Raw genomic sequence first — 27,752 nt, 5'->3', positions numbered from 1 at the left:
AAAAGCTTTTATGCCTTTATTATCATTTTATTTCATTTTAATATCTTTAACAGATGTAGCGAAGACAACAAAATTTAAGCTTGACCCCAGACTTATGGACCATGGTCAGTCCAACCCAGAGGATGTGGATATGTACAGTACTAGAAGCTAAGGCACCAATTTACAAATATTGGGAAGTACTAACAATAGCAAAGAAAAATGGATTATGCAATGTATGATTGTACCAAATGTGGTATAATTTAATCAGGTATTTTCTTAAATCCCAATATGTACAGTCAATCTACTTTGTCCTTGTTGTTTATTGTATATTGTTTCTTACTACCTATAAGCAATTAAATATTTTCATTTCTTTGAATAATAATTAGCTGTTTGACACTGAGAATTGTATTTCTCTCAATATGTGCTTGCAGTGGGGTGTATCAAGATTGTCAGTGTCAAGTTGTTAATAAACATAAATCACTTTTATAAGGGACTGTTTGAAAGTGTAAATGTATTTCTGTCCTTCAGGTCCTTAGTTGTTCAAAGACAGTAAAAGAGAAATCTGGTCATCTTTTGATTGTTGTCCCCCTTCTCACTCACTCCCAGCTCTGGAATGTTATGGGCAAATGATAGTATTTGGCATCTATGTTGGCTCAAATATCTTATTAGTCTGAGCGCTCATAAGATAAAAGAAACCAGCTGTGATAATTGTACTCTCTCAATTTCAGTTGCTTTAAGATTTATGTAAGCTAACTCTTTTTGTAAAAATCACTGCTGTTAACCTCTTCCACCAAGGTAACTAGAATAGAAAATAAATTTTGCTCTGTATGTGTGTAGCTTTCCTAATTTAAAAGTAACATTTAAAGTGAAAAGGAAAAATTGGAGCTAGTCTTCAAAGCATCCCTTGTAGACCACACATTAGTTTTCAGTCAACCTTTAATAACATAGTTTATTTAGTTTCTTTTCAGCTCCATCAGCTCTAACCCATGTTACTGGTACTGTTTGTGCTCATGTGGAATTTATTAGCAAATTATGGCAGGAAAGTTGGGCATTTTAGTGACACAGAGGTTAAAGGAGACAGTTATACTATTGGATGAAAGTGCTCTCATAGCTTAACTTAAAAAAAAGAATAAAAAGTTGTGGAGGTTAGTAGGGATAAAACCAAGGTCCAGAGTCTGTCTTGAAGCATGTATAACCAGAGCCCATTGCCTTCAATGGGATTTCTGTGAACATAAGAATGAGCAAATATTTAGAGTGAATTTTTCATTCTGATAAAATTTTGACATGACATAAAGTGATTTGAGACAAACTGGAAATCCTTTTTAAGGACTGTTTGTTTGACTTTTGAAGAATAGCATGTTCTGGCACAATACCGCTATTGCTATCATTTTTGGAGCAGAACATATACACAATTCTTTGCCTCTTGAACTAGTTATTAGTAGTTATGGCAACGTCACAGCAACTATATCAACATATAGTTTTAAAAAAATGTGAAAAGTAATTTGTGCCTGTGGATAGCAGCCTCTTTTTAAACAAACAACATGGCTGTTTCAGTAAAGAAAACAAAAATACCTAAAATACTGAGTTCCTGTTAAGTGACTAAGGTCTCAATCCTGCAAGCTGTTTTGTGTGCATAACTTACAAACCATGAGTATTCCCACTGAATCCAACATGAAAGTGTAGTGATTTCAATATCTGGCTAGGCAAGGATCAGATGAATTTATTGGGACTACTCAAAGTCATAAAGTTATTCATGTGTCTTTGCATTCTCAGGCCCTAAGAGTCTACATCAGTGGGATGATACAAGATATATATTATTCTTGTTCTTCTGAAATTGAATCTCACCTAACTGAGGGAAATAATAGATTAGAAGAGTGCAAGAAATGCAGTTCAATTTTCTATGTGAAACTTAGAGTTAAATTTTTAAAGAGATAGTGATTTAGCTGCAAGATATCCATTAGTGTCACTGGGAGTCATATGCTTATGTCCCCAGGTACCATGTAACACTCACAAAAAAGACACTTTGAAAGTTTACCCTGAATCAAATCAATGGCTTATGAGGAAAGAATCTGCATTTGGATCCTACACAATTCACCATCATTCATTCGCTTCTTAATCCTTTTGATTATGAAAAAGTGTGAAGCTAACACAAAGGATTACAGATTGCCTTTTCTCTACAAATCTTATTTTAAAATAAACTAAGTTGTCTTTCCTACTAAATTCAATGCATTATCCAATTGTAAAAGAATTATTTAAGTGTTTTGTAGAATTAGGTAAAAGGGGAAAAAGCAGAAAGAGATCAATGTCTTCCTGTTGTCATAGCCACGGAGTGGCTGAGATGGCTCCTCAAAGCTAGGGATTTCTGACTGGTTTTGTGTTGCCTCATCTATTCCTGAAAGAAGAGTGGTATGTCTGCTTATAGCTGTGTGGTCTATCTTTTTCCTAGTATTGCATATCCAATGGAAACTTGACCAGGAAATCCAATATCCCTTCCAATCAGGAATTATTTCAGAATGGGTTTGACAAAAGGTTCTCTACTCGCTGCCCTAGGGTCCAGGCCTCCTCCTGTAGTGTCCTCAGAAGTTCCATCAAAGGGTTCCCAGTGGGGTCCCACCCTGTGTTAGCCAGTTTCCTGAAAGCAGTCTCTTACTTTAAAGTCTGCAGTTCCCCTCCATAGATCATCTACTCTGACCTGTTGGAACATATCTTTACCATTCTGAATGGTCTTCCTGACAAGGAAAGTGGCCTTTATGGTTGTCATGCTCTCAGCCCAAAGAGTCAGGAAACTTGCAGCCGTAGCTTGCAATCCCTCATATGTAATCTTCTGCAGGGGGAAACGTTCTCTGGATGTACCCCAGTTTTCTCTTCAAGATGGCCTCTCAGCCTTCATCCTTAGCAATGAGATCTTGCTTCCCAACTTCTGCCATGACTCCAAGACTTGGTGTGGTGGCAGTACCTGGATCTCCCTAGAGTTTGAGATATGCATTACCTTATCTAAAATATTCCCCAAGTCCAGGTCTCCATTCATGCTGTTTGGAGGGGCTCATAAAGAGGAGAAGGTATGTAAATATATATTTTTCTGTAGGATCCAAACTTGCATGCAGCACTTCAGCTCCCTTCCATGCCTCACTTCTTACCCCAGAGGAGCTTTGAGTTCACTGTATCCTAACTGTGGCCATGTCCTGGGCAGAGTTGCGGGAGGCCTTAGTTGAGGAACTTTTTCATGCTGCTACTTGTTTGAGACAGTACTGGCTGGAGTTGCGTCTGCTGAAGAAGCCTTCGATCGTCAAGTTCCCATAGTGGTCCTTCCTCAGCAGTTTCTAAAAGGTTACCTTCAGGAGGTTTGCTCATCTTAATAGGCTCTTCATGATTATCTTCTCCTCTTGTCACTTTAGCCTAGTCTATCTTAACTTCTCCTTAGTTACTCCTTCCTCCTTGGTAACTGGATCCATTCATCATTCGTTAATGGTAGCACCAGCATCACAAGAAAAAATATGTCTCTCACCTTGCTCTCTGTGATGTAGCAGCACCAGTATGAAAACCAACCATGAATGCCACAGTGAATGACCAGTTTCAGACAAAGTGACTAGCTTAGATGGTGATCATGTTCTCCGGCTACATTGCTCATTAACAGGGGATGCCTACTTGCACCCCCCAGATGAGGAAGAACTGGGTGAAAAATTCTAATTCTGATTGGCTATTACCTGCCTGAAAGATGAGGACACAATCATTCATCAAACTGATAATGTCACATCATGGAAAAGGTTAGTAACATAAGACTTGTTTTTGTAGCAGGCAGGATCACTTTAACATATACATCTATTTGTTAAAGTGTTACTGTACTGTATGCATTGTATCACAGGCTTATTTATATTTAATGTGAGGTGGGGAGATGAAACATGGGGTCTCTTTGAATAGTGTCCAGCTATGTAACAAACCAATGAAAGAAACTTTAGTAAATCTAATAGTACCTAATAGTAATAAAGGCTTCTGGTCATAAAACAGAGAAGTTACATAAACTTGATTAATCTTGTTCAATGAATAACAAACTAGAACTTCAGGGTGTAAGCAGCAGATGTTGTATTGTGCCAAACCAAAAGCAGGACAAACTGATTGCAGATTAAAAATCTAATCTCTCACAAATCTTGGAATGGTGAATGGGAACTTCCTTCATTCTCCAGATGCCATTCTGAGAAGATTCTCTTTGTTAAATCTGAAGAGATGCCAGCCCTCTTCAGTGGAAAGGTCTAAAGCTCCACGTCTCATATAGTACTCTATAGATGGCTTGTTCCAAATGACTACAAGGAAATGCATGCAGCTACAGTTTGTTTTGATTGCTATCTGTTGAAAAGTAAACATTCTGTATTACTTGCAAGGTATTATTTTGGGATGCCTTCTCCAATACTAGTTCAGATACTCATCTACAAATAGAAAGAGCAATCTATGAAAAGAGCCAGTGGTACCATTGCAAAAGGCCACTGCACACACAGTAGATGCCAGAGCAGTTCATGTTCTCTAACAAGCTAGTGCCTTTTTGCACATGTTATAGTGATGAACTCAAGAAAATAGCAACAGTTTGAGCCAAAATTCTCCGCAGAGATGCCTTACCCTCTTTTGTCATCGTGACATTCACAGGACCAACAAGTGAGTAGTCTGCTAGATTAGATCACTCTTAGTTAAACTGAGGGAAAAAAGGCAGTGTAACTAGTCTATGGTCCAATTCCTGGAAACTCTGCAATACACTAGTATATGGGCTTGGCAGAGGGATTCTCAGGTGGCCAGGGATGGCAACTCCAAGGGTATGTCTACATGACAGCTTGGAGCAAGTCTCCCAGCCAGCATAGGCAGATTTGTATTAGAAGGGCTTGTGCTAGTGTGCTAAAAATAGCTGTGTGGATGTTGCAGCACTGGTGAAGGCTCAGGCTAGTCGCTTGAGCTCTCATGGCTAGCCCGTGCCTCCATTGGTGCTGTAACATTCACACACCTATTTTTAACATGGTATTGCAAGCCCCACTAGCACAAGCATGTCTACCCAAGCTGGGAGGCTTGCTCCTAGTTAGTGTAGGGACATATTCCAACATAAGCCTTGGAGCATATCCACATCTATTACTACAATGGGAAAGCTGCAGCTGCTCTTCTGATTTCCACAGGGGTGCTTAGTTTACCCATTAAACTCTGCCTGGTCTGCTCATTAGACACATATCTAAGACCCCTCTTGTTCTGCAGACCAGGTCATTGGAACACAATAAATGGAGACGCCTTGAAGGGCTTCTTGTATTCCAGCATAATCACACAAGCTCTGCTGCCTACTGGGACCTTTTTACACACTGAGCAGGGGGTAAGATTTTTCCCCTCATTATTTGAAAGTAAGTATGAAGGCCAGAGAAGAATTACTTAGTGTGCTCCTAAAGAGGTACAACAGGGTATATAACAGTGTGAAATTGAGCATAGGGAAACTTTAGCAAAATATCAGAAGGCTTGTCCTAACTGAACTGTGAGAGTCTATTTAGTTAAGGGAAAATCTCCCTGTGGAAGATGTAGAAGTCCTACTGCTTTAAGAGTCCATTTACCACTAGACCAAACAAAAAAATCACTTGATAAAATTTTGCTGAGAACAGACTTGCATTGGCAGGAAAAAAAATATATATGAAAACAAGTCTACATGTTTGTGTTACATTAATTGATGATATGTAGTAAGCATACTCTACAGTGACTTTGTGAATCAAAATCTTACACTGTCATAGGTCATAAAATGAGGGAGATGACCATTTAAATTATGTAGTGTTTGTAAGTCTTTGTTTTAAATGATACATACCTGGCTTAATCTCTTTAAGATTTCCGAGCCAATGCCCAAGCCTATTAAATAGTACAAACATTAAAAATATCAGTACACACACACAGTTTCATAGCAAGATATATTTTTATGAAATTGTAGTTGGACATTTTAAAATACTTAACTGGAAATTCAAATTAATTTAACTTTTATATTGAAAATAGAATTACTTTTCTAATAAATGTCATTGGAAATGAGCAAATATACATTTTTGTATCATAATTTTATATTTAATATATATAATATAAATATATTGAACTAAGCTATGTGTGTTTTGACTGGATCATAAGGAAATGTTGATTTACAGTGAAGTAGTACTACTTTTAAACTATTGCATAAACTATTTTCATTTGATATTACTTGTACTTCTATGAAATTTTGGAATTTGTTTAAATTTGTTGATTTTTTTTATTTGTGAGTAATTGTGATATATTTTAGCACTTTCATAAGTACTTGAAATAAAGGGATAGCATGAGAAATTTTTTAAAAAGTTAATTATTTTATATTTTGTGTCAATATCACTTCTATTGCAGGTCAAGCTCTTAATCCTTTTATTACATTAAATTTAAAGGCATTAAAATTTACTTTTAAACATAAGAAATTAAAATATACTTTTTTCACTGACATTAGAAAACAATATTAGCTTCACCTTAAAAGTTTAAAAATTCTGCAACATAATTTCTTTGAAGAGTTCTCAGAATCATGCACAGAATGTATTAATAATAGTATTCAAGTATATTATGTTTCAGAAGACAAAGTCCTCTAACGGTTGGAAACACATTCATGCTTTGTTCCCTTATAAAACTTGCAGGATATTTATTTACAGAATTATATTGCCTAGAGGTATTGAAAGAGAAAGCTGGAAGCTAATTCATACTGAAAGAGTAAACGAGTAATTATTTGTTTTTTTTTTATCAAGAGTGAGGCTTGTTAACGAGCTTGTTTGTTACCTCTATACGGTTCCATGACATAGAAGTCTTCCAGGTAAAGTAACTTGCCGATCCAAGGGTCATATGTAAAGTAATACATAGCATAGCCTACAATGCAACTACCTGAAAAGAAAGAACATAAAAAGTGAAATAACTGGCTAGCTTAAAGAAAAAGAGTACTTGTGGCACCTTTAGAGACTAACAAATTTATTTGAGCATAAGTTTTCGTGAGCTACAGCTCACTTCATCGGATGCATTCAGTGGAAAATACAGTGGGGAGATTTATATACATAGAGAACATGAAACAGTGGGTGTTACCATACACACTGTAACAAGAGAGAGTGATCACTTAAGGTGAGCTATTACCAGCAGGAGAGGCGGGGCCGGGGGGTGGAAAAACCTTTTGTAGTGATAATCAAGATGGGCCATTTCCAGCAGTTGACAAGAACTTCTGAGGAACAGTGGGGAGGGAATAAACATGGGGAAATCGTTTTACTTTGTGTAATGACCCATTCACTCCCAGTCTCTATTCAAGCCTAAGTTAATTGTATCCAGTTTGCAAATTAATTCCAATTCAGCAGTCTCTAGTTGGAGTCTGTTTTTGAAGTTTTTTTTGTTGAAGAATTGCAACTTTTAGGTCTGTAATGGACTGACCAAAGAGATTGAAGTGTTCTCCAACTGGTTTTTGAATGTTTATAACTCTTGACGTCTGATTTGTGTCCATTTATTCTTTTACATAGAGACTATCCAGTTTGGCCAATGTACATGGCAGAGGGGCATTGCTGGCACATGATGGCATATATCACATTGGTAGATGTGCAGATGAACGAGCCTCTGATAGTGTGGCTGATGTGATCAGGCCCTATGATGGCATCCCCTGAATAGATATGTGGACACAGTTGGCAACGGGCTTTGTTGCAAAGATAGGTTCCTGGGTTAGTGGTTCTGTTGTGTGGTTGCTGGTGAGTATTTGCTTCAGGAACACACACTTTGCTTCTCTACAAAAGAAAAAGGACACTAAACTCTCTAAACTATTACATGCCACAAGGGGCCACAACAGTGGTTCCCTTAACCCACCCAGCAATATTGTTAATCTATCCAACTATACTCTTAGCCCAGCAGAAGAATCTGTCCCATCTCGGGGCCTCGCCTTCTGCCCCTCCACCCAAGTACATGATACAGTTCTGTGGTGACCTGGAATCCTATTTTCGACGCCTCCGACTCAAAGAATATTTCCAACTCACCTCTGAACAACATACTAACCCACAGAGAGCTTCCTACCAAGACTACAAAAAGGGGGATTCTGGGTGGTCTCCTCCCGAAGGTCGAAACAACAGACTGGACTTCTACATAGAGTGCTTCCGCTGACGTGCACAGGCTGAAATTGTGGAAAAGCAGCATCACTTTCCCCATAACTGCAGCCGTGCAGAACATAATGCCATCCACAGTCTCAGAAACAACTCTGACATCTTAATCAAAAAGGCTGACAAAGGAGGTGCTGTCATCATCATGAATAGGTCGGAATATGAACAAGAGGCTGCTAGGCAGCTCTCCAACACCACTTTCTACAAGCCATTACCCTCTGATCCCACTGAGGGTTACCAAAAGAAACTACACCATTTGCTCAGGAAACTCCCTGAAAAGCAGAAGAACAAATCCGCACAGACACACCCCTGGAACCCCGACCTGGGGTATTCTATCTGCTACCCAAGATCCATAAACCTGGAAATCCTGGACGCCCCATCATCTCAGGCATTGGCACCCTGATAGCAGGATTATCTGGCTATCTAGACTCCCTCCTCAGGCCCTACGCTACCAGCACTCCCAGCTACCTTCGAGACACCATTGACTTCCTGAGGAAAGTACAATCCATCAGTGATCTTCCTGAAAACACCATCCTGGCCACTATGGATGTAGAAGCCCTCTACACCAACACACAAAGATGGACTACAAGCCGTCAGGAACAGTATCCCCGATAATGTCACGGCAAACCTGGTGGCTGAACTTTGTGACTTTGTCCTCACCCATAACTTTTTCACATTTGGGGACAATGTATACCTTCAAATCAGCGGCACTGCTATTGGTACCCGCATGGCACCACAGTATGCCAACATTTTTATGGCTGACTTAGAACAACGCTTCCTCAGCTCTCGTCCCCTAAAGCCCCTACTCTACTTGCGCTACATTGATGACATCTTCATCATCTGGACCCATGGAAAAGAACCCTTTAAGGAATTCCACCATGATTTCAACAGTTTCCATCCCACCATCAACCTCAGCCTGGAGCAGTCCACACAAGAGATCCACTTCCTGCACACTACGGTGCTAACAAGCGATGGTCACATAAACACCACCCTATACCAGAAACCTACTGACCGCTATTCCTACCTACATGCCTCCAGCTTTCACCCTGACCACACCACATGATCCATTGTCTACAGCCAAGCTCTACGATACAACCGCATTTGCTCCAACCCTTCAGACAGAGACAAACACCTACAAGATCTCTATCAAGCATTCTTACAACTACAGTACCCACCTGCTGAAGTGAAGAAACAGATTGACAAAGCCAGAAGAGTACCCAGAAGTCACCTACTACAGGACAGGCCAACAAAGAAAATAACAGAATGCCACTAGCCATCACCTTCAGCCCCCAACTAAAACCTCTCCAACGCATCATCAAGGATCTACAACCTATCCTGAAGGATGACCCATCACTCTCACAGATCTTGGGAGACAGGCCAGTCCTTGCTTACAGACAGCTCCCCAACCTGAAGCAAATACTCACCAGCAACCACACAACAGAACCACTAACCCAGGAACCTATCTTTGCAACAAAGCCCGTTGCCAACTGTGTCCACATATCTATTCAGGGGACGCCATCATAGGGCCTAATCACATCAGCCACACTATCAGAGGCTCGTTCACCTGCACATCTACCAATATGATATATGCCATCATGTGCCAGCAATGCCCCTCTGCCATGTACATTGGTCAAACTGGACAGTCTCTACGTAAAAGAATAAATGGACACAAATCAGACGTTAAGAATTATAACATTCAAAAACCAGTTGGAGAACACTTCAATCTCTTTGGTCACTCCATTACAGACCTAAAAGTTGCAATTCTTCAACAAAAAAACTTCAAAAACAGACTCCAACTAGAGACTGCTGAATTGGAATTAATTTGCAAACTGGATACAATTAACTTAGGCTTGAATAGAGACTGGGAGCGGATGGGTCATTACACAAAGTAAAACAATTTTCCCATGTTTATTCCCTCCCCACTCCACTCCCCACTGTTCCTCAGAAGTTCTTGTCAACTGCTGGAAATGGCCCACCTTGATTATCACTACAAAAGTTTTTTTCCCCCCTGCTCTCCTGGTAATAGCTCACCTTAAGTGATCACTCTCTCTTGTTACAGTGTGTATGGTAACACCCACTGTTTCATGTTCTCTATGTATATAAATCTCCCCACTGTATTTTCCACTGAATGCATCCATTGAAGTGAGCTGTAGCTCATGAAATTTTTTGCTCCAATAAGTTTTAGTCTCTAAGGTGCCACAAGTACTCCTTTTCTTTTTGCGAATACAGACTAACATGGCTGCTGCTCTGAAACCTGGCTAGCTTATGTAAAGTATATCAATACAATTCTTTATAGCTATCCTTCAACCTTTTAAAGGAAACTTTTGATATAAACTCAGATAGCTCTCAGTGAAAATCCCTGCATACTGAATCATGTTAAAATGCAACAAACATAGATTTCAGACCAAACAAGCACCACAAAGCCATTATTTGTTTTAATAGTATCGAAAGGCATGCACTCCAAACTGCAGGATTTTTTAAAAGTCTTGGGTATTTTTCACGCAGAAGGCACTTCTAAAATCTGAGAAACTAGGAAGGAAACTTCAGATACTTACTGATACTAAGGTGTAATCAAGAAGGCAGAATGTATTATCAAAGGTAATGGAGGTACTGGGCGAAGGGGTTCTTCATAAGGAACAGGTTTCAGATTAAATTCATTTGCCTTACTAACAATACTCTAATCTCTATTACCATTTGATCACATCCACAGAATTAGTACCACTAACTGGCACTCTTGTCAATCTCTAAAGACCAACAAAGTGGAATGTGGATTGTGGATGAACATCACATCACCAGTGTGCCTCAGCTATGACAGGCAGGGAACACCTTTTAGATAGAGAAGATAATTCAGTCTCTGTTCATTCATCCATTGATGGCAGTGAACTTTTTATTAAAATATCTAGAAGAAAAATCCATGAAGTTCCCTTGCTGTGGTCAGCTAAGGGTCCATAGGCAGCCTCAGCTGTCTCAGTATTGTTATCCCTTATGTCACTCTTTGTGTAATCAGGGATTGCTAGAGGTAATCAATTGATAAATATTTAAAACATGTTTAGCTTACTTCCTGTTTTTCCCTCCTTTGGCACTTCTGCTATTAGACAGTGGTAGAAAGGATGTTCTCCAAAGCCATCTTCAAGCAAATCTAAAATTAAAATTAAAACCTGTAAGTTAATGGCAGGCTTACCACATTAAAAAAAAATAGTAAATAAGAATATTTGTAAAGTAGCTTTCCATCTGAGGGAGTACTTGGAAATAGTTACTGCTGGCTGTACAATTACAGTCCATCAGCCTTTTCCGGAAAAATGCATGGAGTGTTGAAAAGGGGTAGCTTGGAATAAGAGAAGAAAGAAATAGGTATGGTAGGGTGAGAATAGAAGCTATTTAGGAGCATGAGTCAAGATATTAATGCACTAGATTGTATTTGTAAAAATCTTTAATAAAAAAGCATAAAGCTAAAGAAAAATTTAAGGTTATGAAATGGAAAATGTTCAAACATCAATATTTGGGGTGGGAAGTACTAACATGTGTCTGCTCTTGGACTATCAAAACATACATATGAGAAACTATAATTTACAGCTGAACTGGCCCTTCCATGAGGCCTGATCCAAAACCTATTGAAGGCAATAGGATTCTTTCTGTTGACTTCAGTGAACTTTGGATCAGGCCCACGATGAGCAGTTCCAATTCTGCTGCAACAGTGCTTCAAAGAAACATTAAAGGGTCATGGTTTGGGGTAGTTTGTTTAGAGCAGTAAAGTGTTAAATATAAAAACTCAATTTTTGCACTTCACTTCTGACCTGGAACTGGAGCTTTAAAAGTAGTTTGACTATTTCACCTACTGTTTCAGTTAGCAACTAAGTTGGAAGATATTTTCCTAAACTAGTGTTAACAATCCTGCAACCCTTGCTCATATGAGTACTCCTGCTTACTTCAGTAGAACTCCTCACATGAGTAAAGGCTACAAGATCAGGACCCTAGTTTGCTGTCCTCTCCTTTAATCAAGGCCAGAAATAACTAGGCTGAGGCAGATGAAGAAATGCCATTTGTCACATAACATAAAACTTAAATTTCTGTGTTTTAAAAGTTAGCATTCAATTTTTATTTCCAGTTCTCTCGGTACAAATTCAGTATGGAACCAGACAGGGGAAACAAAGCCAATTGCAAAAAGAAAAGTACATGGAAGGGATAAAATACTTTACACTTATGCAGCACTTTTAAGAATCTTGCAGCTGAAGATCTTGCAGCTTTTAAATGAGGTAAGTGTTTTTCTCCATTAACAGATGAGGAGACAGACTGTGTGACTACGGCTGTGTCTACAGTAGAGAGCTTACAGTGGCACAGCTGTATCGATGCAGCTGCACTGCTGTAAGATTTCTCATGTAGCCGCTCTATGCCCACGGGAGACATAATTATGCCCCGTTGACAAAATTAACCCACCCCCAATGAGTGGCGGTAGCTATGTCAGCGGAAGAAACTCTCCTAGCAACGTAGCGCTGTGCACACTTGGGCTTATGTCAGCGTAACTTATGTCGCTCAAGTAGGGTGGAATATTAACACCCCTGTGTGACATAAGTTTTGCCAACATAGGTATTAGTGTAGACATAGCCTAAGTGTAACTGCAAGTAGCAGTAAGCTAATGGCAGAGATGGGAATAGAACTTAGTTTTTTCTGTCTGTCCTAACTACTATAACACTTTGCCTCCAACAGCAATATTCATCATAATCTTTCAGAAATATACAGTACATAGTTGTTTTATATACAGTCAAACTTCAGAATTACGTACACATTGGGAATGGAGGTTGTTTGTAACTCTGAAATGTTCATAACTCTGAACAAAATGTTATGGTGGTTCTTTCAAAAGTTCACAACTGAACTTTTGACTTACTACAGCTTTGAAACTTTACTATGGAGAAGAAAAAAATGCAGCTAAATCTTAATTTGAATTGAAACAAGCACAAAAACAGTTTCCTTACCCTGACAAATCTTTTTTTAAACTTTCCCTTTATTTTTTTTTTAGTAGTTTACGTTTAACCCAGTACTGTTGGGTTTTGTTGTTTGTTTTTTTTTGAGGGGGGGCATGTTTCTCTGCTGCTGCCTTATTGTGTACTTCTAATTCCAAATGAGGTCTGTGATTGACCGGTCAGTTCGTAACTCTAGTGTTCGTAACTCTGATGTTCTACTGTATAATGTATGGGTTTCCATAGGTGTTTTTATTTAGAGTATAATCTTACCTTTTTCTGTTAGTTTTACTGCATTTGGCATATTTTCATATGCGGCTAGTTCCTGTCAGATGAACAAATTGGAGTTTGAGGTTTCATCAATAGTTGCAGTCTTTACAGAATACTATGCAAAATATTAATGTTTAGGCTACACTTGGATTTCGATGCAAAATGCTACCTTAGGCCCCAATCCTGCCATGAGCTCTGCAAATGAGGTAGGCAGAAACTATTGTTCTATATCTGCTATGTTCTAATTCACTATGGAAATGAAAAAAACTGCAGCATATGTGTTATCCTGTAAACTGAGCACAATCTGACCATAATAATACTTTTACACTTACATAGCACCATTTTATCAGAATAGTAAAGCACTTTTTATTATTAAAGGATGTCAACTTGAAATCTAGTCAGCTTTAAAAAGAGAAGCAGTTTCATGGAGTACCCCATCCCAAATCCCCCTTCCAATTTTTGTGATTTTACAATTCCATTTTTATTTTTTTGTTAAACAAAATCTCCCTTGTTTGAAAGACATAAACAAACAGGAGAACTACATATAAGAAATAGTGATACTGACTATACACTACCTGGGAAAATAAAGAAAATATTTTTCTTTAGTTTGTTTTATAGTAACTTCAGGTGTCACTTTTACGGCATGTAGGTGGTAAAAACTTTGTGACTTTTTTTAACTTGATGATGTCCCTTTGACTAATGATGTTTCACAACACTTGTGAGACAGGTAAATGGAAGGAAAGAGTAGTTACATCCAAGACTTCAACGGTCTTGAAGTAAGTTGGATAGAAACACGATACAGGGGTCCCAGTTATCACTAGCAGTTGAGCAGATTAGTGGAACTTTTTGTTTGTTGTTAGAAAGAACATTCCTAAGTATTTTGTGAAGGATGTAGCATGCTGTCTTATCACATCAGCAGAACTCTATAGATGATGATGATGAAAAATTGCTGCTGTTAAGGCTGGCTCAGTATTTTCCGGAAACCTGCTGCCATATTAGTGAAAATTAACTCCAAAAGATGGCAGTATTTTAGCTACCCCTGCAGAAGACCTGAATTTCAGAACTGATTAGGAAACTCTCCTCTTGGACCATTGAGGAATGAACACTTTGTAAAGGTGGCAAACTTTTATCTGTGGGAAGGATTGCTGTATCACTTGCGCTGACTTCATAAGTCTGATTACAGTTCCAACAGGTGTAGAAGCATATTAGCTTAGCCTACAAGTATCTGGCCTTATTTCTTGCATAGAGGAATGTTATATCATTCCTTTGCATGTTAACCTTACTAGCCCTTCATTGTTTTGTGGGTACGTGATGTAATATCCTCCCTGGCTTGCAGGTGAGATGCAGTCAAAAACTAGAAAGGGAAGATAGGGAATAAATACAAAAAGTTAAAATGGCAACTGGAGGACTCAGTTGGGAACAAGATCAGGTTTTTTTTTCCCCGAGATGTAAGTCTTAGACACATCACCTCTGGAGAAGAGGATGTCTTTAAAGGCCTGATAGAAGAGAGAAATATGAATAGTAAGGGCCATATTGTGCCTGTAAGCCATTGGCCACATTGTGGGGATTGTACTTGGGCTATCGTGCAGTGGTTGTCACTGTGCGAATTCTACCTAACTCCTTCTGTGTCTAAGGGGTATCACACACTGAAGTTGAAGTTACTCTGGTCTTTGAAATGGGATAGTATATGCTTTTGCACTCACAGTGGGTCAACTCAACTGGCAGGAAGGGACAGGGACATGGTTGTGTCCCCACCTCAGCTCTTCCCACAGTGGCCAATTCTATCCACAATAACTGAGACTAGCCCTTCCAGAGGGGCACAAAGAGGGTGGGGATATTGCAGGCTCTCATTTCTTAATGCACCAGTCAGGACCTGCCACAATCTTAAAGTGAAACTCATCACTCCATGCCCAAAGCCAGAGTATTAGTACTACTAATTATTTATCAGCCAAAATGTGTTAGGAACTTTACATATGAGGAAGAAGACAAGGTCTGTCCCAAATAGTTTACAATCTAGTGAGAAAATGTGCAACTGAGGGATGGGAAATGGTATGAAACAAGAAGAAAGATGGTTGTGTTTGAAGCTAACCAGGACTCTTGTTAGTGCCCCTTTTGCCCTTCCTTTTCCCCCCCTTTTTTTTTTAATGTTTCTGTCAGAAGAACACCATAGCTTTCAACATGTTGAAAGGACTTTTAAAGAGGTCTGTGAAGAGAGTGCAGGCATTTCCGACCAGATATGGGAGGTAATTGCAGGTATCATGGAGTAAGGCACAGAGAAGGAAATGAAGGGCAGTTTGTTGTGCAGCATAGGTAGAATAACCATGTTCAGGAGTGATCAAAAAGAAAGGGGAACAGAGAAGTAGTCAGGGGAACATATTTTTTGTGGGCATTGGGTATTTTATTTGAGAAATATTTTTATGGCATTGGTAAACCTGTATAGATTTTATAAATATATATAAAGCACAGATCTTAGGAAGGGCAGTTAAAAAAAATCAAACTCTGAATTAAATTGAGTACATTGTGCAGTCTTGTAAAGAAGATCAATGCAGAAGGTGAATAAACAAGCTTTTTAGGGGGAGCTAGGTGTAGGATTGAGGACATGGAATCTATCATCACCTCCAGCACATGGGCAAGACTCAGAGCTGCAGTGCAATCTGTTGGCACCTGGTAATTGGTCCTATCTACTGGTCCACATAAGTGTGGATCCAAGAGACACACCCAAACCCCAGGCTGCTTCTCTATTCTGGTATGTTTAGAGTTGTCATGGAGCCCATCTGCATGGTATACAGCAGATAGAGAAGGACTCCTCTGAGTCACTTTGCCTTCACACACTCGGTTAACATGGGACATTGACAGCACAGAGGGGCTGGTATAGGCCATCCGCGAAGAAGTGAATTCCATCCTAAGGGCTTTATCCAGTCTGCATTTTAAAATGCCAAGTGATGAGGTTTCTATTACTCTCCTTGGGAGACTAACAACTAATGAATCTCACATATGTAACCTTTGATGTATGTGTTCATAATTAGTAATTTAAAAATAAAGAATAAAATCAAACTGAATTCTTTAAGGTTCAAGCCTCCAGGGTGGTTACAGAAAATATAATTTAAGGGCGGACTGTGAATGGCACAATGAGTGATAAAATTAAAAACTTTATTTAATATAAAATAGTTAAGCAAACAGGCATTACGTTATAACCCTGCAATGCATTTATACTCGTATTCTAAAATGAATTGATGCATTTAGGGTGATTAGTTCCTAAACGAGGCATAATCCTTTCTGTAACCTTGATGGAGGATGGTCACCTCTAATATAAAAATAGTGTGCTATCCTTTTCATAATCAACTATAATAATGGCACTTAATTAATTAACATTAAATCCACCTTTTACCATATCTGTATTTCCACTACTATAATTAAATATTTTCTACTTTCTCATTGGCTAGTTAACATGAAGCATTGTTTTAATTAATATTTGCGTAAATACCATACCCATAACTAACAATATAGATTGCATTGTTCAAAACATTAACAATTTATCTAAAATACTTGTAAAAACCAGTTGGAACCAAAATACATTTACAGCATGACCTAGGTTTAGGCCATAACTTATCTCTAGCTTGCTTTTCTAAATTGTCTCACTTTACTTCACGTTACTCGTATTTTACCAGGCCTTGCCGAGCTATCATCAAGTGTATTTTTAGGAAATAGATTTTTCGGCCAACTTACATTTCAGCAAATTTCTATATCAACATAAGCGAACATCATCTCTATAGTCTACCTGTCAGGGAAAACTGAATTTCTTCCCATTCTTTATCATAATTGATTACAGTATTTGTACAGAGCCAACAGTCTGCTAGGTGTTTAGAGATGAGGCCCCTATCTCAGAGTTTACAGTGTAAAGATATAGCATAGTAATCATTGTAAGGGGCCGGATGTAATGAAAAGCAGTATGAGTGAATGGGTGAAGTTTAGCATAGGGCTGTATGTCTTGGTAGCTCCATGATTATAGTTTGATTTTTTTTTCCCAGTCTCATTAACAGGTCACTTATCTTGTAGGGAGGATTATGGTTTATGGTCTTTTGGAAGAAATGAAAGGAGCTGAAGGCAGAGAGGATTAAAGCATGGCAGACCAGGATCGGGAGGGTGCAGCTTGGAGGAAGGATGGGAAACAGGACCGAGAGAAAGACATGAAGGGGGCAGGTGGTCATGTGGTTTGGATGGAGTGAAAAGGGAAAATGGATTGGGGGAACAAAAAGACAGGGTATCAGAGAGGATAGGCAAGAGTTACGTCTACACCTCATGCTTCTACTTCTAACTGTCTGAGACATCTATCTAATTTATCTTATGTACCATTATCCACCAGCACATTAACACAAGTAGCTAATAAACATGCTCACTGGGGTTTACGCCTAGCACAGGAAATAGTAGTAAGCTTTAAAAAGGAAACTTGGAAAGACACTGACTGAGGGAAAGATGCCTGCACACTTCTGTCCCTCTCTTACTTTGATGAGGCGCAGGATTTCAGGACAGTCCCGGGGCTCTGCCGGGCGGATTCGGAAACAGCTCATGACGCCAGCGCCAAGGCGAGACCTGTGGAAAGCAGGAGGCAGAGAATTGATTACTTCCCAGGAGGGAGATGGAACACTGCTGGGCCGCTGTTTGGGAGATATTCCTCCTCATTCACCATTTCAAAAAGCACTTTGGGACAGGGAAGAAACAAAAATGTTTCTTCCTCCTCCTCTTTCTTTCCTTCACTAAAGTGGTAATTTAGCCTCCACTCCTTGCTCTGCCTTAGTTACATCCTACCCCTACTTATCCTTGTGACCTACTACTTTCGTTTAAACCAACAGCCCCTGAGCAGATGGGTAGTCACAATGGAAATCATCATCACAATACTCACATTTCCCCTGCCTCAGGTTCATGGCCATAGTAGGCTGTTGGGATCACTGAAATCAGTCATTGAAACTGGAAAAAGAAAGACACAGGGAAGCTAGACTCAGTTGATTTACGGGGAGCAGTTGCTTTCCGTCGTACCAGCTCTGTGTTCTCTGCCCAGAAGGGGATACCAGAGGCTGTCCCCAGTGTTGTCTCCTGTAATTTCTTTGGGGAGGGGATAGACTCTATCACAAAGATAAGTGAATTGGGAGACATGCCAGTATGTTGGGAGCATTAGGCATGAGGGGGAGAGCAGTGATGTCTTGGGTGTGCAAGATGATTCAGGGCTCGGAGAAGAGGAGATGTATGGAAAGGGAGAGTATGGCTGGCCAGGAGGTGTGGGAGGAAAAGGACAATAAGGGCAGTCCAACATCTGTCTTTCCTCCCTGCAGCCTGATCAGGCAATTAGCTTTTCTCGGTCTTAAAGTTCTCTGCTTGTTTTCCTCTCTTTTCTATTTCATACCGAGTATACATCTTTCCATGTGTCTTTGTGCAGATTTTTAGCTTCTGCTTCCTCTATTTGCTGCAGTATGCACATCTCTGCAACTTTTTTGAATTAAGAGAATTTGCCCTTCAAGAGATTTTTTTTCAGCCTGCCAAAGGGTCTCTGCCAAGTTGTGATCATTCTTTGCACACCACTTTCCTGGTTAGAGCAGCTTGTATCATCAGGCCAAAGTAAATGTATTTCTGAATAGTTGCTAAATTTTTTTCCCCATCAACTATATATTTTTTCTTCTTTTAGAGAGACTTTAATTCCTCAAATTTAGAAAACAAACTCAGTCTAGAGGACACCCAATCAATTCCCATTTGTGATGTGATCCCATCAGATCTCACATGTTAAACCACATTAAGCTGGCTCAGTTCTTGGATAAGAGGCCTAACAGGAATGCCAGGAAACTGCAGGAAGTAGTGTTGGTACAGTCCACACTGTAGCTGGCACATTTTCTCTTATTTGCTATTGAACCAATGTGCTGGGATGGAGGTTAGGAGGCATTGTGTAGCAAGAGGTTCTGTCTTGCAGATGGGATTTATGAAATCAAGTTCCTGACCACTTGTGACCATTAAAGATTCCATGGCATTTTTTTATCATGTAAGACTGTTAATCCCAGAGTCCAGACCAAATTTCACTTAAGGATGTTACATTGGGTCTGATCAGACTTCTTTAGTTATGTCTACTGTGCAATAAAACACCTGCGGTTGGCTGATTCAGCTGACTTGGTCTCACATGTCTCAGACTGTGGTGCTATCAAATTTCAATGGGGATGTTTGGGCTCAGGCTGGAGCCCAGGCTCTGGGCTGGACAGAGGGTTCCAGACCCCAGGTTTCAGCCTGAGCCCAAATGTCCCCACTACAATTTTATAGCGGCACAGTCTGTGTCCTGTGAGCCCAAGTTAGCTGACATAGGCCAACCGCAGGTGTTTTATTGCAGTATAGACATACCCTATGAGAACCCTTGCATCGACACCTTTCTCTTTCTTGGTACAACTCCCCTTGGCCCAACCCCTGCATTAACTTTTCCAAAAGAGAAACCCAGGAAAATCATGAGTGTGTCCTTCCAGTTTTCCTGCAGGTGTATCTGGTTCCATTCTGCCTTGGTCCATTCTGCCTCCCTGCATTCCCTCTGCACTTCAGGCTCAGTAGTGGCCTACTGTCACTCACTTTTATATAGTGTCTTTGTGTGCTGCTAAAATTGTGGCTGCTTTTCAGTGCAGGATAAATGATCCCTCTCTATAGTTTGCATGTCAGTTTAAGTGCTATGTGAACCTGTGAGATGAAAGGCATATTATAAGTGTAAGATCTTTGTTTATTCCATCTGAAGTCAATAGGGCTACAGTGTTGGGACAGTGACCTGAATAAAGCTAAAGTTCAGTCTGAAATAAATCTAAGTTTATTTCCTCATGTACAGAAAGAACAAAGTTCAGGGGAAATTCTTACGCAACAGAAATTATCAACTTCTCTTACTGGAAACTTCAGGGCAAAGAACATGGAATTGTAAATACCTCCCTTCAGAAATAGAATTGAAGATGTATAAACTTGGATGATAGTATGTGCATTAGAAAGTAAAGATGTAGGTGTTTCATTTTAAACTTTGGGAGAAGTGATGGTAAAATCGAAGTGCAAATATTGTCAGCCATAGAAATCGTAGCAAAAAATTGAACATGTCATGAACATGTTTTATAACCAAACTATGGTGTGTGAAGGGTTAAAATCCATTGCTGATGTAATAACCTGGTATATGGATTTGTGTACAGGCCCAAAGTCCAGAGTTTGGTCAAGAGGTCAGAGGCCTAGCAATAGCTAAGAGAAAGCAGAATAACTAAAGATAACCTTGCTTTTGCTAAGATATGCCTGGTCAGCAAAATGCCAGATGTTGGGGGCAATAATTGTGTCTTATTCAAAGTTGCAAATAGAACAAAGAAGCCCTGTTTCTGTTGTGTCAGTTTCTTCTGTAGGGAGATGTTCTTCCCACACATCCATCCTTGAGTTTATGAAAGGTTCAAGCATGTCAGTATAAGATATGGCCTCCTTCCACCTCCCTTTCACATGGCACCAATGCCTGCCTTAAAACACAAATAAGCAACTTGAAAGACAATCTTTATTGCCATATACTTTCACTTTTTCTTTGCTTTTACCCCTAGATATGTATCTTTTGGACAATCAAAGGAGCTACTTCGTTCCTATGGACCCCAAATTGAATCCAACATATGTAACCTTTTGACCATTGGTTACTGTGCTATCATGTCTTGCAGCTAAACCTATCCGGGGGTGTGGGACTGCATACCCTGTCACTTTCCCCACCCATGGAAAATCCATACATTCCATTGTAATCAATTGATTGATGGTGTCTCTGAGCCTAATAAGTGAGGTGACACTCCGTCAGCGCTGTACGTAATAAACTCCTATGTTTGACCTCTACACGGTGTGGATTTATGTCCTTCAGTATGGCCAGGGGAAGAAGATATGGATAGAGTGGTACTATACTCCAACAATGCTTGGCATCCAGAAAGGTCCTTTAAGGACCATTACAGTAAGGTACATATGAGAGCAACCTTGAGCTGCTCTAAGTTGTGCTCGGGGCCAAAATGAGCCCAGCCAACCCAAGATTGAAAGGAGTGTGCTTTAAAAGATAAAGTAAAGCCACCTTTATTTCCCCTGGGTACTGCATCAAGCAGAGCTCAATTGCACCTAAAGAGCTAGCCCACTTCCTTTAAATATAATTACATGAAAATTTCTCAGCATTTCTAAACTCCAAGTGGGAAAATGTTTGGAACCCATTATTGGCTTGACAGCAGTGCCATGTTAGTGCATTTATTCCTGCGTAAATGGCTTTTTGATCAATGACCTCCAGAATCACCTTAGCTCTATAGCTAACGTCAAGATGTCTTGATAGGTGCAGGCCACGATATTCTTTCAGTGTTCTTCTTCTTCCAGTCCAATGAAATTAAATATTACAGACTTTTTGGGTGCCTTTGTGTCAGTGAAGTAAGATACATGAATCTTTGCCATACAAATATTAATCATAAAATGAAATATTATATACTAAAATGTGTTACTGAATGTTTTAGGTTTGACATTGTTTTTTTTCTTTTTCTCTTCTCTTATTTGATAACTGCTAAACAGAAGTTGTGCCAAATAGGAAGAAGATAGATTTTTTTTTTCCTACAGTCATTTTACATCTTTTTGTCAATTCTAAAAATGTTTACTAATGAAATGCTTTATATTCATGGTGTTAATAAGGCTTCAGTTTCATAGATTTCATAAAGTTTAAGGCCAGAAGGGACCATTAGATTATCTACTCTGACCTCCTGCATATCATAGGCCATTAAATTTCACCCATGGTATTTCAGTCCTCAAAAAACTAAATTGTTGTGAAAAGCTACATTAAAGAAAGAACAAAGCTAAACAAATAAATGTTCTTATTGAATCTCTTTAACCCTTTATGCCACTAACGTGATTTTATTTACATATGATTTCAAGAGTTCAGAAAGAAAGGGGTTAATAGTAAAGATTTTTATTGACCTATTTAGTAACCATAGAAGATGTATATGCTAGAAAAAATGCCAGTAAATTTATTAGAGAGAGGTTAATTAGTAATTATGTACAGGGAAGGATGCTGTAAAACAAGTTCAAAATCCATGATCTTTGATCTGCTATGATATAAACAAAAGTAACAGCTATTACCTTTAACAGCTGCTCAACAAATAGAGGAGAAGAATTTGAGTCATCTCTTACTGTAACAGCTTCACAATGCCCAATTTCAGCGACTTCTTACCTCTCATTGTCTTACTGTCGAGTGTTTTGCTGACGGAACAGGCTTCAGAACGTAAGAAATATTTGGGTTTCTTTGCACTATAGACAAATTATGTTTTCAAGCAAAGTCCTGCTTACTTATTCACACTTTGTCCTAGTGGACAACATTCTTCTCTTGTGCTAGGTGGAAATGAGGTTGAAATAAGAAAAAAGTAAAGATGTAAGGATGCTTTTTATGGTAACTAACAATGTGTATATGTTCTTATTAGACATTTTAGGCTTTTTGAATTCTGCAATGGCAAGGTCATGATAATCTATAGAAAAGTACGCACATGAGATATAAGAATACCTGGCATTTTTGTTGGTAAAACTTTTGTCAGTCAGGGGTGTGAAAAAGCACATGCCGGTGTGGACAGCACTATGTTGGAGGGAGACACTCTCCCGCCGACATAGCTACTGCCGCTTGTTCGTGGGGGGTTCATTATGCCAGCAGGAGAGCTCTCCCGCAGGCATAGAGTGGCCACAAGTACTCCTTTTCTTTTTACACAGGAGACGTTACATGGTCTCAGTCCTACAAGGTGCTCAAGACTATGATCCCTAATCCAGCAAAGTGCTTAAGCATATATTTGTTTTTAAAGGAAACCCATCCCACCTCTGTCTGCATGCTAATGGAACTGCAAATCAGTTTGTTTGTTTGTTTGTTTATTTAACTCCCTTAATATTTTCTCATGACATCTCTAAAACAAAGAAACAAAAAAACCAAATGTAGCTTCACCGTTCTTTTTTTGTTCTCTAGCAGTTGCTTCCATTTGTGCTCTGTCAACTGTAAGTTTGCTGTAGAAACAGTATTAGTCTTCTCTTTCATTCAAATGCTCCCAGATTACTTCCAACCCTTCTCAGAGATCTTTGATGAGAAATTTCTGGTCTGATCATGTACTTTGATGCGGGACCCTCTCTACCCTTTGCCTCCCCCCATATCTTATGTCCCTCTCTCTTAATTTCCTCCTTACTTTCCTTAAAGCAACAGAATAGATGTTCTTATTGCCTCTCTGGAGTCTAAGGGTATGTCTTCACTGCAGTTCACCTGGGTCTGAGCAGCAAGATATGAGAAGCCTGGATGTGGCGTGTCCATGCTGCTAAGCAACACTTGAATAATACCTACATATCTGTGTCCACATTGGCACTGCACTAACCCAGGCTAGATGCTAGTATTTCTGGGGGCATATCCCATGGTTCTTAGTGCTGCCCTAGTCTGCTCCGCTTTATGAATTTTTTCCCAGTGTATTGTGAGAGGACTTGTATCCTCCCTGGGCTCCTGTGCATAAGAATTCATAGCCACAAATGCAGTAACTAAAGTACTTCTACCACTGTATGATCCTCACTTCTGTCAGCAGCCACCATTCCAGCAGATGCCAAGTCATGGCTCCAGCTCAGGACCATGACCTATTCTAGCTGTTGGCATTAATGCAACATCTGTTTTTACAACTGGAGGCAGAGAGAAGGCATTTCTGCAGTGACTTGCAGTGACTTCTGCAGTTGCCTGAGAAGGAAGCAGCAAGTCTTGGTTAGGAGATCATGCGGGCTGCATGCAGACATGGTGGAGCAGAGACATCTAATGTGAGCTTAATAGCTATGGAATTCCCATGCTGACCAGTGGTTCTGGAGCAGAACCACAGGCATAGAGTGGTGGGAATACCTTGTAATGCATATGGGGATGACCAGTAGTGGCTCCAGAACTTCTGCATGAGGAAGGACACCTTCATGGAGCTACATGAGGAGCTTGGCCTGACCCTTCAGCACCAGGAGACACATGGGGGCACCCATACCAATCCAGAAGTGGTTGCCATTGGCATCTGGAAGCAGGCTGCCCCAAACTTCTACAAGTTGGTGGCTAACCAGTTGGATATTAAACCAACCATTGGTGGTGTGATGGATGGCTGTTTGTGAGGTGACGATTGCTGTGGTCTACCCATAGCTGGTGAAGATTGTTAATATCCCTGTGTCATGGGGTTTATATACCCCACGCTGGACCACCAAAGGGTTAATACAGGCACTGCTGGCCACTGCTGATTTGGAAGCCTCACTGTAGCTGGGAGGCTAAAAGGGCTGGGAAGCAGAGAGGCATGGTGGCTACCAGAGGAGTGAGCAGAATGGAGAAAGGAGCTCCTGCCAGCAAGCTACTCAAGAGCTGCCCAAAGACAACAGCCCAGGAGGGGACAGGCAGGAGAGCTTGCAGAGATTCAGGAGAACATAGGGAAAAAAGCTCAGGGCATTGTCAGAGTCAAAGAATCCTGATTCTGCTTACCTAGCTCGAGAGCCCTGAGTTGGAACCAGGAGTGCAAGTAGGGTTGTATGCTCCAGTACGCAGTACCAGCAAGAGATTTTTAGCAGGTACAGGGTACCAGAAAGATTTGGGGAAGCTAGCAGCCCCCCTCTGGGGGTGTGTGGAGCTGCATTCTGCTCCTTAAAGGAGCAGAACGGGGCTAGGGAGGGTATTCATTCTTTATATGGGTTTAACAGCACAATACATATACTAACAAACTTAAAGGCTTTGTTTAAGTTTGTTAGCAGATATATTGTGCTGTTAAGTTGGGCAGAAGTCCTCAAGAAGGGAGGGGTTGGGGGGACGGAAGGTGTTTAAATAGTGGTTTTGATTCCTGCTCCAGCCTCTAGACTATGAACATATACTGATGGAAGCATTCTAACCAAGGAACTGAGGACTTTAACGTAATCTGGAGCCTTCATATTTCCTTGATCCTTTGCAGATGGACTTATGAGTTGTATATGGTACAAAGACTGTTCTAGCCTCATTGATTTCTGATTTCTCCCTTGTAATGGACAAAGACCAGATCTCTGCTGACTTTCTGACATGAGTCAGCAGCCTTTGATGCCAGTGGTATACGCAATATAGCCCTTGCTTGAGTGGTTTTGTTCTTTCCTCTTCAAATGTCAAAGGCTGTTCCCATTGAACTCAATAGAAAAACTTCTTTTGAATTCAGTGGGAACAGGATTTGGCCCCAAGAGATCAGAGAATGTGATTTTGATCAATTGCTTGTATGTCATGCTGAGGAAAAAAATAAAACAATTTGGGCTGTAGTTCTATCAAAATGCACATGGCACACACAGTTCTATGCCTCTTTTCCATCAAACCCAGATGGTGCAGCATATTTGCTTTCCTAGTGCCTGGTGGAGAGCAATACTTAGGCCTTGTCTACACTGCCACTTTACAGCCCTGAAACTTTCTTGCTCAGGGGTGTGAAAACACACACACACACCCGAGTGATGCAAGTTTCAGCGCTGTAAAGTGGCAGTGTAGACAGTGCACCAGCGCTGGTAGCTACTCTCCTCGTGGGGCTGGGTTTTTTTATAGCGCTAGGAGAGCTCTCTCCCAGCACTGGTGCCACGACTACACAGCCACGTTAAAGTGCTGCCACGGCAGCGGTTTAACATTGGTAGTGAACATACCCTTAGATAAAGGTAAGCTGGCAGAAGCTTAGTTTGGACATAAGCGGAGGCACTGATAGTGTGTTAAGTGAAAGTGGGGTGATTGTCCTTCCTATCCTTCTTTCATTTAAGAAGTTTTCAATTTGAGGTACTGCTGGATCCTCAGTGACACCTGGAAGTACAGGTGGCACCAGGGGCCAAAAGCATCATTTTGCAACTGCATCTGTTTAACAGATGCAGTTATAAAATATTAGACACGTAAGTGGGGTGTCGGAGGGGATGGGGAGAGCATGGGGGCCCCGGGCTGGGGGCGGGGTGGGGAGGAGTCACATGGAGGGTCACATGGGGAGGTCACGTGCCCCCCCTTGTGTCCTTCCCATGAGTGCAGTACCGGAAAGAAATGATTTCTACTTGCACCACTGGCTGGAACCTAGTGGAGTGGGCAGGCCTTGGTTCCCCTACTAACCACCTGATGGACTTGGGAGTATAGAAAGGGTTTTCAGACTCCTGGGGCACAGAAATAGACTGACAGCCCTGCTAGGCTCTGTGGGCCCAGGGGCTGTGCCACACTTGGCCAGAGGGGGTGCCGTTGCACTGACACACCACTCACTCACACCTTGAAATAATAGCTGGCTTTGAGAGAATAGGATTCTCAAACTGTGCTGGGACCATGTATCCATTGGTGCACATGAATATACCCACCACAAGTTGCACAAGGATACTAACTTGCTCATTATGCAGCCCTTGGTCAACCACAGAAGGAGATATATGAAAACCAACATGAGCCACACCAGCAAGATGCATGATGCCAGGGTGCTCAGGAGATATGGCATTTACCTACCTGGACAACAAAGGACATTATTCCCTCCTAAATATATATATATATATATATGTGTGTGTGTATATATATATATAGGGATGCATCCTATCCTCTTGCTCTGACTCATGAACCCATACCCTGATTTAAGGACACCTAGCAGAAGAAGGTTTAGTTACACACTGAGTAGTTGCAGGATGAGAGTAGAATGTGTATTTGCCAACTTGAAGGCAAGATGGTGCTGCCTACAAACCTGTTTGGGTGTTAGCATGCCCAGTGCTATTCATGTTGTTGGGTATTCTGTGCACTGCACAGTATATGTAAGGATAAGGAGGAGAACTTTTGCTACAAGTGGGTCAAAGACCAAGCTGGTTTGCAAGTCACCACAAGCAACCAGATAGTATGCCTCTGATAAGCAGGGTATAAACTTCCTTTTTTCTGTTTCCCAGGCACTCACACATTTTATTAAAAATAAACACAGGCAGCCTAGCAATTGTTAATAAAAGTGAAAAGTGCCAACAAAACAAATTGTAATGCCAATCAGTGTAGCGTCACGGGTAATGGACCAATATACCTGTTCTCATTCCCTCTTGGACATGTCCTTGTAGAGGTGCTAGGTTTGGATACATCTCCCCAAATCATGGACTCTACTAACCTTGCACGAGGTTTCCAAAGGGGGAAACACTGAAGGAAATCTGGATGGTGACACAGCCGGAGGGGTGAGTTGCAAAGAGGACGCTGCAGTTCTGCGAGCTGAGAGAGGAGCCATAGGCTGGAACAAGAGACAAAGTGCCAGTGTGCAGACAATGGACCTGGGTGTTGGTCTCAAGTTAATCCTCAGCATGACCAAGAGGAGGCGCTAGTCCAGCGATGAGGGTGACACCCCATGACACCATTACTTCCGTAGTCAAGACATATCCTAAGTGGCCATTCTCATTGTGACATCACTTCCTGCCATTGATTCTATACTTAGAT

At 40.5% G+C, this 27,752-nt stretch overlaps 3 protein-coding genes across 6 annotated transcripts in view; 2 read left to right on the top strand and 1 right to left on the bottom strand.

Annotated features, from left to right (window-relative positions):
• Window positions 1–12,255, top strand: part of APOOL (apolipoprotein O like) — a 59,186-nt gene extending 46,931 nt beyond the window's left edge. For all 3 annotated transcript variants that reach the window (XM_073360895.2, XM_073360896.2, XM_073360898.2), the window contains 2 exons: window positions 54–6,796; window positions 12,211–12,255. In XM_073360895.2, coding sequence (XP_073216996.1) covers window positions 54–151 — 98 coding nt within the window. In that variant the 3' untranslated portion in view covers window positions 152–6,796; window positions 12,211–12,255. The remainder of the gene's footprint in view (window positions 1–53; window positions 6,797–12,210) is intronic.
• Window positions 4,150–17,898, bottom strand: SATL1 (spermidine/spermine N1-acetyl transferase like 1). The gene is made up of 6 exons (XM_073358706.1): window positions 17,833–17,898; window positions 13,334–13,385; window positions 11,164–11,244; window positions 6,763–6,864; window positions 5,795–5,835; window positions 4,150–4,320 (listed from the first exon to the last, which is right to left on the bottom strand). The coding sequence occupies exons 1-6, from the start codon at window positions 17,896–17,898 to the stop codon at window positions 4,150–4,152; spliced, it is 513 nt and encodes a 170-aa protein (XP_073214807.1).
• LOC140917642 (uncharacterized) overlaps window positions 12,276–27,752 on the top strand; it is a 36,562-nt gene continuing 21,085 nt past the window's right edge. Inside the window, exons 1-2 of one of the 2 annotated variants that reach the window (XM_078854234.1) lie at window positions 12,276–12,358; window positions 20,905–22,589. In XM_078854234.1, coding sequence (XP_078710360.1) covers window positions 22,514–22,589 — 76 coding nt within the window. In that variant the 5' untranslated portion in view covers window positions 12,276–12,358; window positions 20,905–22,513. Of the gene's footprint in view, window positions 12,359–19,960; window positions 22,590–27,752 lie in introns of those variants that run through there. The other variant, XM_078854235.1, reaches the window with a different exon arrangement.

Source organism: Lepidochelys kempii, chromosome 9 (assembly GCF_965140285.1).
Source record: "Lepidochelys kempii isolate rLepKem1 chromosome 9, rLepKem1.hap1, whole genome shotgun sequence".
Lineage (NCBI taxonomy): Eukaryota > Metazoa > Chordata > Testudines > Cheloniidae > Lepidochelys > Lepidochelys kempii.
The sequence above is the reverse complement of the archived record's forward strand: the minus strand, read 5'-3'. Positions and strand labels throughout refer to the sequence as shown.

What these genes read in the sequence shown, in the direction of transcription:
- SATL1 (XM_073358706.1), bottom strand. Translation starts at nt 17,898, where the DNA reads ATGAGCTGTTTCCGAATCCGCCCGGCAGAGCCCCGGGACTGTCCTGAA. An exon ending in AGTAAAACTAACAGAAAAAG is followed by an intron (nt 11,245 to 13,333) that starts GTAAGATTATAC and finishes TTTTAATTTTAG; the next exon opens with ATTTGCTTGAAGATGGCTTT. An exon ending in AAAGGAGGGAAAAACAGGAA is followed by an intron (nt 6,865 to 11,163) that starts GTAAGCTAAACA and finishes CTTTCTTTTCAG; the next exon opens with GTAGTTGCATTGTAGGCTAT.